Below are 12,680 nucleotides of genomic sequence, written 5' to 3' on the forward strand. Positions count from 1 at the left end.
AAAGTCTAAAACTCATCTAGGCATGGTTTCTGAAGAAGCTATCAGTACATCCCTTGGTGTCGCAGGTAAAATGCAGTATTGCATATACATATGCACAATTGTGCAATATAATACTTATAAGATATTTGTTTTGTTTTCGTGTAACTATGATTAATTAATTAAGTATTAGTGCGTATACTTATCACTTCCCATATATGAATTTTGGGTTGGTTATTGTAAAACAAGTATTAAAGTAAAACATAATAAGATAAGATCTTGACAGTTAGATCATCATAAAATTGATGCACAAAGATTCACGAAACACAAGTAATATATAATTTTTATGATGCACAGTGATTTCATGAAGAAAAATATATTGTTTTATTTGTTTTTAATTTTTTTATTTTATCTAGAACCTATGAATCTATGAATATTATATAAATATACTCCTGTTATATGAATTTTTAACATTGATACTTAACATTGAGATTATTTGTTCATAACGTACAGGAAACATCACTGCAGTCACACTCTTCTTGTCAACAGTGTAAGATTCTTATAAACTAAAATACAATATTCTCAAGCGTCGTTATTGTATACCTAGAATATTAAATTTGATTAGTAATTAATAATGTGATTATTTATTTTTCAGGCCGACATTTTATGGTATATGGAAACGAAAGAGTGTAGAGCAATATTCACCAATGCCATATTTAGCATCTTTTTTCAATTGCGGATTATGGGTGTTGTATGGAATGCCATTTGTGCACCCGAATAGCATGCTTGTGGTCACTACCAATGGAGCTGGTCTTGCAATCGAGTTTGTCTTCCTACTAATATTTCTTAAATATTCAGACTCGAGAAAGAGGTTAAAGGTTGTGTTGATTTGGTTGCTCGAGATTATAGTCTTTGTTGGATTGACCCTTTTTGTGCTAATTTTGGTGCACAAGACACAAAAACGATCAACTATCGTTGGGAGCTTTGGTGTCGCGGCCAATATCCTTATGTATGCTTCACCATTATCCGTCATGGTACGTAGTCATATATAAACGTACGGATACATGTAAATTAGCAACAATAATTAAGACGTGTTAGATAATAATGTTGGGGAAGTTAGGTTTTCAGAAATTTAGTTATTGAGATCCGGGGTTGATGATTTTTCAATCATACACTACATGCCAAATAAATTTGGGCAACCATTCACATGGTGTACGTACAAACTAATTAGTCACATTTTGGGTAAACCTTAATGTATTCGAGTTTCTATTTAACTATTTTTACCTACCCCTAAAGTGAGGCAAAAAAATTACTTCAAACTAAAAGTAACGACATTATTTTTCTATGGCTAAAGTTCTCAAATTAAACAAAGACCCAAAATTGTGTCTGCATAATTTGTTATTCATTTTTGGACCATATTAGGCTATAAGCTAGCTAGTCATAAAACCAATAACAATTGAATTAAGGTCTTTTCGGTTGTACGTTGTTAATTGTTGGAAATTGTACTAATTATTATTCCGTGACTTTGATCATATATTCTTGACTAATTTGTGATTTGGTAAATGATGCAGAAATTGGTAATCACGACCAAAAGTGTGGAGTATATGCCTTTTCCACTCTCTCTGTTTTGCTTCTTGAATGGTCTTTGTTGGTTCTTGTATGCCCTTTTTCCGTTTGATCCTTTCATTGCGGTATGTATTTTCTCTTCCCACATGTACTTCACATAACTTTTTACCTACTAGTGTTACATCACTTATACAAAAAAATCATTACGAAATGACATGAGACGTGTCATAGATCAATATCTATTACTTTACGAGATACATCCATCCATGATAATAATGTTGTTAGTTTATAATCAATATGTAACATCAACTATTTATCACTCTTTTTTTTTCAAAAACAAATGATTGGATAGGGTATAGTAACTTTAATGGTTCATGTAACTTCGACTTTACCGAAAGTAAGGCGTTTCAAAAAGAGTTTACTTCTATATGTGTCCACTATCGCATTGTTAGTCTATATTGCCATCTATACTTAATATAATACTTTATTTTATAGTATAACTTCTTTTTTTAAAAAAAAAATAATTTTCTAGTGCAATAATGTCAATTATTTTTATATTGATTCTTAACCAGGTACCAAACGGGATTGGAGGACTTCTTGGGATTCTACAACTTATATTATATGGAACGTTTTATAAATCCACGAAGCGAATGTTGGCAGCAAGAAAAGAAAAGGCAGAAATGGGCTTAGCAGTTATGGACTCATCCATTATGAACAATGGAAATGTTTCTAAAATTAACCCTTGAACTATTGGCCCATTAATGTTCATTGACTTTGTACTTGTATTGCTTAGTAGTCAAATATGACTTTGACTTTTGATTATCATAATTTCTTTTCTTTGTAAATTAAGCATCTATGTATGCATATATTTCAAAATATATATAGGTATACGAATGTGTTACAATAATTAGCTTAAACCGGTTATAAAATTGAGAGCACAAAAAGTCGGTTTTTGTGTACGTATGATTGTTTGTCACAATTCACAAATATATTGTTCGTTCCGTCGTTTGGTTAAATAGTCGAGTCTATAACTCTATATGCATGCTATTGGGTTTTCAGTTAACGGGGCATATATGTATTTCTGATATTTTGAGGCCATATAAAGATATTGGGCCTATAGTCCTCTAAGATATTATTGGTCTGTCTCTCTTTCTCTTTTAGCCAACTAAGGCGTCTTTAACTACTTGCAAAGTTGCAATAGTAAAACATTTCTATCGGACATTAATATTATTCAAAATTAGCAAGTTAACAACTAGTAATAAATAGAAGCATAATTTATGTATCCGAATACAGTATTATGGTACATTGAATATTATCCTACAATCTACAGATATTATATAATACCAGGTTGGCAAGTTTTCAATTTTCTAGTATTTGATTGTATTATTTGTATACCAAATTACCGAGTATGTTTAATATAAAGGGTATTTGAGATTGCGTTTATATAATAAATTATGCGTTTAAAGACTCTGTGTTTTGCCAAACACATATTTTCATTATTTGCGTTATACAAACGCAATTATCAAATAATTAGCTCAAAACGTAATCACAAACACCCCCTTACTCTCTTAGTGTTGATACCTAGATTAGATTATAGGCCCGTGTAAATACGCGGGTTGACGATAAGCCTTTCATGGGTTAGTTGTAGTATTGACTAGCAAACTCGTTTTAGCTAAATTTGGATTGTAGTTTTGTATACAGCTGCTAATTAATTCAAACACTTTTATCAGTAATACATCGACTGTTTAATTTTGGAATTTGAGCAAAAGTACTTGTGATTGAGGTCTTTTGATTCTAAAAATTATCGTTGAATGCATGTAAATTTATGGTGTGGATAAGATAAGTTTGACTCAAATTTAATGCTCTTTCTAATCCCATTCATCAAGTAGTCAGCTGAATTAATTTTCAAAGAAAAAAATATAAAAAAAAATAAAAGGAGTAAGCTGAATTTACCATAGGGTCCAACTTGAGACCATATCATTTCTTAATTTCTTAATATATTTTGAGCATGGATTTTTTTTTTTAGCATTGTTTGTACGTACATACATTTAGGGAAATAGTACATGACCATATATAGAGAATAACTAATTATTAATACTGGCTATATCACTCAATGTGAAAAATTGAAAAAAATCAAATTTCTTAAAAATATACATAAATAAGTGTGACTTGAGGGTGTTAGGGTTTACATTTTCAAATTAGATTTAATGTTTTCTAGAACTGTATTTTAAGAAAACTTGTTCATATTTGCTCTTTTAAAATTTTATTATTGTGTCTATATAAACAAAAATAAACTAATGTGGTGAAACCATAATAGTACCGGTACCATGTGATCACATGGACTCACAGGTAAATATTGTATGTTACATATTTAAAACTTGTTAAAGACAAATGAAGAAATTATATCTTATGGATCATGTGCAAAAATGGTGAGTCCCCCGGCATAAACTTAATACAATGTATGTACGTCCTGAATACCAAGACAATATATGGAACATAGGGTCTCTACCTTTTATATAAACACTAATAATCACTTTTACAGGTAGATACGTACTTTTTTGATTATCAGTGAACGTATAGATAATAGCGTAGTTCAAAAAATGGTACTTTTATTTATTTATCTTTTCCTTTTAAGCTCATTATGATTTTTGGTGACAATCTAACTATTTATTCATTTTTGGTCACCGATGGAACTCTGTTTAGGATGATCTCATATATAATTCATTTGCATTTTTTTTTTGAAACTCTTCATGAGATATCTTCAACTTATATGAAAATGTCTCTTGATTTTCGTTTTCTTACTTTTCAACCCATTAGACGTACCAGTTCGAAAAACAAGTAGTCAAGTAGCAAAGAAAATAACCTAGAACGAAGTGCCTTACCTATCGTCTTCAATTTTAAGCTCTGTTTCTCCCATGTCCATTTCTGACTTGTTCATCCTATCCAATACAAATCACTCAAATTATTTGGACCCACTCTATGTTTTCTTACAGCCGGAACGAGAAAATATATGTAAAACGAATTATGTTACTATATATATTACATCTACGAATTGAATATATAGAATTTGGGCATTTGGCTATTGGTCTATTACTCTATTATAAATTTATAACCACTACACAACTAAAATGAGTTGCTAGCTAGCTAGTGTTACAGACGAAATATAATTAATTTGATAAAACTTTGCTGAACTTGTGCTTTCAATTCAATTACTATAATACATATCTGTAATCCAAAATTCCAAATTAATTCAAAATATCTATATACTCTTAAAAGAAATTATATCTATCTGGTTGTTTATGTCTTCTTTCCAAAGTGGATTGGTCAAGTTCCTTTTGTACCAATACCCGACTGGCCGACTTAATTATATATCGAACAATAGACATATATGTATCATAATTTAACCTGTACGATTGATCTCTTTGTAAAATTGATCAAAGTTTGATATTACGACTTACGTATAAGATTATAAAAACTTTTGTTATATAAAATTTTTCATGTGTAAATGTAAGGACGAATTGAAATCCACTACACTCGATTAATGGCATGCCGCCAATTTGATATATATTGTGCATCTTATACAAAGAGTTCAATAGATGCATTAAAAGAGTTCAATGGATACTTGTTCATCCTAGTCTATTTTCAGTGGATGCATTTGTTCAATTCGATACATAAACATATATCAAAATTTTCATTTAATTTGTTGTTCATTCATTTTTCATTAATTGTGTAGTGATCTTATTAACGGTTGTGCATCGACTCATCTTATAAATAAAAAAAAATTGTGCATCCACTCATCTTAATTAAAATTGTGCATGAATCGATCCATTTGTAAATTCTCAACCAATTAAATCAATACTACTAGTGTTAAACTAAAAAGAACGAAACAACGAATTTAATGATATAAAATTTGTTCATTAATGAATTTGACGTGTTTAATTAATTTGCAATTAAATCAAAACTTTTGTTTCACCATCTTGTATTGTACAACGAATTAATAGTTACTACTTACACACCCCGACCACCAATAATCTACTTTTTCAGATGTGGGAAGTGAGATTCAAACCTTGACGGATACCAATATATATGTCACCAAGCCATCGGAGTATAATTTTTGTTGCATCTATTGCGTAGATTTTTTTATTTTATTTTATAGTTTAGCATATTTTATGTAAATTTTCGTTGCAAAAAAGTTCTATCGTAAAAAATTATTTTTATTTGTAGTGATCATGCACATATAAATGCATCCACATTACAGTATTTATCTATGAAAGTGATTTGACGGTAGCCTAACTATATAAGTTATTTTATTTTTGTACTCCGTATTAAAAGTAGTCAAATTTATCATTTTGTCCATGTTCTTACTCTGTGTATTGTAAGATGGGATATTGTACGGGAAAAATACTCGTTCAAGTCTTCTTTCCAAAATGGATTGGTCAAGTTTCCTTTGTACAATTGTACCAATTCTCGACTTAATTAATTATATTTCGAACAATAGACATATGTATTATATTTAACTAAAACCCTTGGTATATAAAGAAGAGCTGTAGTCCCACTCCATCTATAAGGTACAAAATCATAATTTTACCTAAACATGTCACTGAGGCATTTCATCAAACACTTAGATTGCGCACTATATTATCACATACACCTTCATCAAGTTAAAAGATATCTCCCAATTAACTGTATTTTTTTTACAACGAACATTTGTATTAATAAGTAATCGATGTACAAAATTAATAAGTAGAACGAGCAAGTCATGAATTTGAAATAATAGCTGCTTACCAGAGACGACAAGACTGATCATTCTGATATCACAATCTATAACTGTATTACATCATATATATACATATTATATACTCGTACATATATTGTATAAAAAAACCCTACCAGCTACACATATATATTGTATATATATATATACATTACACTACATATATTGTATATATACACATAAAGAGAGAAACACGTACAGATTCAAAATTAATAAAATCAAACCAATAAACACAAAATTAAAAGCAAAATTAATCACGAAATTAAGCTAAAAATAAAAATATTGAACGAAATTGATGAAACACTTACAGATCTGTTGATGAAAAGAAGGAAGAGAATTAAAATACTAAATTTTTCAGTACAGATCGCGAGACGACAATGGTGTTGAGGTGCTGCCATTTTTTCTGGCAATGGTGAACAACAGTGACGGCGAGATAACGACGAGAGATGAAAGAGAGAGCTGGATCTAAGTCTGTGATCGGGATTTGAGAAAAAGAGATGAGGACGACACCTTTACTTGTTTTGGATTTTGGGGATTTTGTGTAGGCTAGGGCTTATTTTTTGGGGGAGTTTTGTTTAACTACAGCTTTTATATATTTGTAACAAAATTATAAGACGACATTTGGGGATGACTCGCAAAGAAAGTGTATCCTGTGTTACACTACTTTTTTGTATGACACCAAAAATTGTGTGTCATAAACCCTTTAAATTTTACAAATTATGACAGAATTTTAACGACACACGTTTTTGCTTGTCATTAAAATGCGTGTGTCATAATTTAAGTGTTATTAAAGGCTATTTTTCTAGTAGTGAATAGACATATGTATCATATTTAACTGTGTACCATTAATCTCGATCTTTGTAATAAAATTAATCAAAGTTTGATATTACAATAAAATATCTGGGATATATCCAAAATGTAGATATTAATTCAAGGGATCGATTCATGTAGCATTTTTTTGGTCGATATATTAGATCACTTCTAATTAATGGGCCACATATACTTACAAATGTATTAAACTTAATATATTTCTTGTATTATGTTAAGATAAAATGGGACTATAAGTTGACAAGAGGTTTAGCTAATTAAAATTGGTTTCTAAAAATAAAAAAAAGTTGACAAGAGGTTTAGCTAAAATTGTTTTCCTTAATTTGGTGTGTGAATGCATGGAACTTATAACATTTTGCCATATTTCTATTGGCCATTGATATTTGGATCCAATATTATTAATTCTGGTTTTCGTGATAAAGTCCTTCTTTGCATGTTTTCTGCTAGCTAGTTTTACAAGTGGGCTCCTTGGTCTTTTTATGGCAAGCATCTTAATCGCGTTAGTTTTTGTAGCTTTGTCACATTCGTTGTTTCCTTTCTTCCATTAGGGTACTATTGTTAATTTAGTGAGATAATAATTTGACCTTCTACAAAATATTTTTGATGATTTTTCAAATCATAATAAGATCATGAAATTTAGAATAATCGTATGATAAATTAATTGAGGTGAAAGAATGACTGTGTAATAGATTATACTTATTGTCACGTTGCGGTATTAGGTTGGCTATTATATATCGTGTCGTGGATTTCAATTGTCCTAAATCAAATGATAAATTGCGTCATGGACTCATGGTATATTATTAGGTTGGCTAACTGCTAGCTAGATGTGGTTTTTTTCTCTTGAGGGATATATGGAGTCATGGAGATCTGCTCGTTGAGAGAGTTATTTAATACGGTCTAATTAATTTATACTATACCATAAAGTAGTCTTTTGGTTTAGAATTTTAAGTTTTAATATTTCATCATAACCAAATTATATCAATAAATTATACCACTTCCCGCCGGTGCCACCACCACTCTTGCCGCCGCCGTCATGCGCCACCACTACCTGTCAACGCCACCACCGCCGCCGCCTTGTTTACATCACCATCACCGCCACCATATATGCACCTAGCTCCACCACATCTGTCGTTATCGCCGCACGTCACCATCACCGTCGTCGTCATTACATTGCTGCATTGTGTGAGTATCGTTCTAATTAATATAACGTATGTTAGACTGAGTAATTTATATTGAGATTACATGTATGGTAGAGTATGCATTAAAAATTCCACCTTTTTGCATTCAATTAAATACAACCTTTTCCCCACAAACATATACGAGTATATTTGAACACAATATAATTAAGTATTCAACGATACGACATTATTACACGGTACTTTGACTAAATTAAATCTGTAAAAGTAATTAGTGAGATACTAGTAAAACATGAGTTCAAATTGAATCCCAGTCGATTTGAATGAAGTTTGTACTTTGTACCTGACTCAAACTTTTAACAAATTAATGACTAATTAATATATGTACGTATCCCAGATTTTATCGAAGTACTCGTATAATATATCTAAGTTTAGTACATACGTTAATTGTAAAAAAGGGGATGGCTCGTTTTAGACCATATATATATCAAACCATTCCATATAAATAACTCCCTCATTTGCTATATTTAATTAGTATCCAACATACATACAATACAAATACTATACGGTACGACTCCAGTTCGTTTTTAATTAAAAATTTATCCCAATATCCAACTCTTCCTAAATATAACCATATATATGTACGTACACTCCACATTTATTTATATTTTAACTCGCAAACAAAGTTTTATCGACATGCTATCGATATGCTAGTTAAGAGATTATTTACACCCGCTGGTTCTTAATTAATTACATGCTTTACAGCACCCGAGAATAATAGATGCCGATCGAATTATAGAGTAATGCAAGCTATGTCAAAAACCTTTCACTGAACGTCTGAACCCACTCCATATTAACTTGCTACAAAATTATATACAATAATAATTTACAAAAAAATAAAATAAAATTACTATATCTATTGCTAAAAATAAATATCTGATAAATATAAATTCCAGACGGTGATATTAAAGTGCTAACAGTCAATTAATATCTACACACACTCATACACTCTATTGTCACCCTTTCTCTCTCATCCAATGGCTCTATATATATTTCAATTCCCTCTTTTCTCCATTTCATTCCAACTCTCAACTACACACACACACTCTCTCTCTCTCTCCCCCTCTTTTCTCTCTCTCACACAAACACATCTATACATACATTCTCTATATCTATATATCTCTAATTCTTCTTCAATCCGCCATGATTTCTGCAGAGCTAGCTCGCACAGCTGTCGGCATTGTCGGTCCGTAACTAAACACACTCTTTCACACACACACACACAGAGTCCATTTCACTTACTGAAATCTCGATTTCAATTTCTATCTATTTCTGCATGTTATATGATTAATCACTGTTAATCAGATTACGAGCTTAATTAGTGTGATTATATGATCCGTGATTCAATTATAATCACATTCTGTTTGTGAATTTTGTTAGAAATTATTTAATAATGAAATAATCCTCTGGTTATTGGATTGAAATTTTTAGAGATTTAATTGATTTTGCTGAAATTTTATGATATATGTGATGTTTAATCATATCATAATTTGACCTAATTTAACTTTTATTATTTGTTGATATTTTCAGGAAATGTGATTGCTCTAATTCTGTTCTTATCCCCTGTGTAAGTTACTTTTACTTTTCATCCGATTCATACTTATAGATACATATACACATTATATTATATATGTATAAATATAATTGACTGAATGATTTTAGATATATAGGAAAATGTACATGTATTAATTTAGTAGATTTTAATTTGGAAACAGATGATATTTTTGCATTTTTTAATGATCCGTACCGTCACGCTATGTGTTGTGTTATTGAAATGACAAATTTACCTATTTGAGAGACTCCACATGATAGATATAGCTTTAGGCAAAATATGAACTGTTACTTGAAATAGTGAAAGGGTAGATTTGACCATATATTTATGAAGGTGTGATTTGTGAAGCTCAACTACCTAAGTTTTTACTTTAATCACCTTATTATGGTTGTTATTTATCTTTATATAGTCACATGAAAAACTGTAGAATTTAAATGAGCAGAATCAGAGCATGTCACATTGTCAATTTGTTAATTATGGAATAGCTAGAAATATCATGTCAATCATTATTTTTTTACAATGTAGACAAAGTTAGTTATATATATGTTACTCACTTTTTACTAATTGTGTAATATGAGTTGCAGTCCAAACTATCACACATACATATGTTTTATGTGAATATCTGATGGATATGTTTACTTTTTTTTAACAAATTGTGGAAGTGTATGAAACTCAAAATATTTGGTTTGTTACTTTGTTTATAGAATTCATGACGCCACTTCCTTTTGAAAATTCTAAAATAAGAAATTGGTGATAGTGGGCCATACATTGTAGATCAGTAAGATGGTCAAATTTGATCAAATGGATGAGTCAAGTTCAAAGGAATGTTTGCATTTATGTATGAAAGAAACTTGAGAATCTGAGTTTTGTTATTGAAATGGCATGATAACACTGCCTTTTTGAGTTTTCAAACTAGTTTTAGCAAGAAAATTAGTGATAGTGGCCCCATATATTATAAAAAGATGGAGTGTTGACCCTGGTCAAACTTGGTCAAATGCACGAATTATTAAGTTTTAATTTTCAAAGGAGTGTTTGTGCTATGGATATGTTCACATTACCTCTATTGATCAGTTCTCTGTGTATCAATGTATTACAAACACGCAAAGTTTTCTATAACTATATGTTAAGATGCCAGAAAATGTGAATCAAAATAAGTCAACGTGCAGTGATCACTTAATTTGACTTGAAGTCAAGACGTACTGATAATGGGTTTGATATATTGCAGGCCAACATTCATACAAATAGTGAAGAAAGGGTCAGTGGAGCAGTTCTCACCAGTGCCTTACCTAGCCACTTTTATAAACTGTGGGATATGGGTGTTATACGGACTGCCAATGGTCCACCCACACAGCTTGTTGGTTATCACTATCAATGGCACAGGCTTTGTGATAGAGACCGTGTATTTGACCCTTTTCATAATATACTCTGACCGTAAGCAGAGGCTCAGGGTACTTCTTATAATGGTTGTTGAGTTACTATTCCTTGGTGTTCTGACTTCCCTTGTTTTGACCGTGGCTCACACCACCAAGCTCAGGTCAACTATTGTCGGTTCTATTGCCATTGCTGGCAATATTATGATGTATGCTGCTCCTTTATCTGTTATGGTATGTACCCCTTACTTCTTCACTTACTTTTACATTTCCTTTGTTATTCAATTGACTATTACAGTATACACTCATTCTATCGAAATTTTATGCTTAATAATCCACTTTGTTGACTGTGAGGCTTAGATCAAAAGTTGACTATAAGGCTTTTACCATAATTTAATTACTTGAAAATACTCGTAGTACATTTTGATAAAATGAAAATAGTGTATATAGTTTCCTTTTGGTTTTCTGAAACTACCCGGAACGTCTGACATGAATATGAGGAAAAGGGCAAATAGGATGATAATCAATAATGCTCATAGTTCTCATACGTATTGTGTTTAGTTTCATTATGTTGAATAGTGGATGGTATGTCAGCTATGAAGTCATTACATGGAACAAATTGACATAATAATTTTGGGATGTCTTGAATGTGCAGAGACTTGTGATTAGAACCAAAAGTGTGGAGTTCATGCCGTTTTTCTTGTCTCTGTTTTCATTGCTCAACGGCATTAGCTGGACCATCTATGCACTGATTCGCTTCGATCCCTACATTGTTGTAAGTCACTCTCTCTGTTTCCTTCTCTATCTGACTGAAATTGCATAATTGACACTGTCTTATTGTTGGCTAAAATCCTAATTTTTGTCCATTTCACCTGTGGAATAAAGAATATAAATCAAATTCATGCTAACCATCTATATATCTTTGGGTATATTCTATATTGTTTCAAACTGTCACAACTTTCAGTAACATATACAGTAGTAGTATAATGGATTGATCATGTGTAGGTGTGTGTAGTTGACTGATATGATCGAATTGTTTTGTGCAGCTACCAAATGGGCTTGGATCACTTTTGGGCGTAGCCCAGTTGGTACTCTATGCATTTTATTATAAGTCAACAAAGCGACAAATGGCTGAGAGGAAGGCAATTGCAGAACTGGGCTTGTCTGGAACGGGTCAATCTATCAGCTCTTCAAAGAAAACAAATGTGGTCCATGATGAATATCCTTAGAAGTTTTTATTATGTAGTAATCCCCTTTACATTACACCCAATAATGGGATCATAATTACCCATTATGGTAAAAACATGCAAGTGCTAGCTAATGTTGTCTTTTTAATTACTGTTTATTAAGTAAGTGCAATGACTCAAGATATGTTCATTTAAAAGCTCTTACAGCTAGGGAAATATCAAAAGATATAT

At 31.1% G+C, this 12,680-nt stretch overlaps 2 protein-coding genes across 2 annotated transcripts; both read left to right on the forward strand.

The window, feature by feature from the left end:
• Positions 1-2,309, forward strand: LOC122602367 (bidirectional sugar transporter SWEET4-like). The gene is made up of 5 exons (XM_043775061.1): positions 1-65; positions 490-526; positions 632-1,010; positions 1,548-1,667; positions 2,115-2,309. Exons 1-5 carry the CDS (start codon positions 23-25, stop codon positions 2,286-2,288), a joined length of 753 nt encoding a protein of 250 aa, XP_043630996.1. The 5' UTR covers positions 1-22; the 3' UTR covers positions 2,289-2,309.
• Positions 2,310-9,424: 7,115 nt separating this feature from the next.
• Positions 9,425-12,680, forward strand: LOC122602274 (bidirectional sugar transporter SWEET4-like). The gene is made up of 5 exons (XM_043774983.1): positions 9,425-9,526; positions 9,871-9,907; positions 11,118-11,496; positions 11,918-12,037; positions 12,309-12,680. Exons 1-5 carry the CDS (start codon positions 9,484-9,486, stop codon positions 12,489-12,491), a joined length of 762 nt encoding a protein of 253 aa, XP_043630918.1. The 5' UTR covers positions 9,425-9,483; the 3' UTR covers positions 12,492-12,680.

This window comes from Erigeron canadensis, chromosome 5, assembly GCF_010389155.1.
Source record: "Erigeron canadensis isolate Cc75 chromosome 5, C_canadensis_v1, whole genome shotgun sequence".
NCBI lineage: Eukaryota > Viridiplantae > Streptophyta > Magnoliopsida > Asterales > Asteraceae > Erigeron > Erigeron canadensis.

What these genes read in the sequence shown, in the direction of transcription:
- LOC122602367 (XM_043775061.1), top strand. Translation starts at nt 23, where the DNA reads ATGGTTTCTGAAGAAGCTATCAGTACATCCCTTGGTGTCGCAG. An exon ending in ACACTCTTCTTGTCAACAGT is followed by an intron (nt 527 to 631) that starts GTAAGATTCTTA and finishes TTTATTTTTCAG; the next exon opens with GCCGACATTTTATGGTATAT. An exon ending in CTTCACCATTATCCGTCATG is followed by an intron (nt 1,011 to 1,547) that starts GTACGTAGTCAT and finishes TAAATGATGCAG; the next exon opens with AAATTGGTAATCACGACCAA.
- LOC122602274 (XM_043774983.1), top strand. Translation starts at nt 9,484, where the DNA reads ATGATTTCTGCAGAGCTAGCTCGCACAGCTGTCGGCATTGTCG. An exon ending in CACAGCTGTCGGCATTGTCG is followed by an intron (nt 9,527 to 9,870) that starts GTCCGTAACTAA and finishes TGATATTTTCAG; the next exon opens with GAAATGTGATTGCTCTAATT. An exon ending in ATTCTGTTCTTATCCCCTGT is followed by an intron (nt 9,908 to 11,117) that starts GTAAGTTACTTT and finishes GATATATTGCAG; the next exon opens with GCCAACATTCATACAAATAG.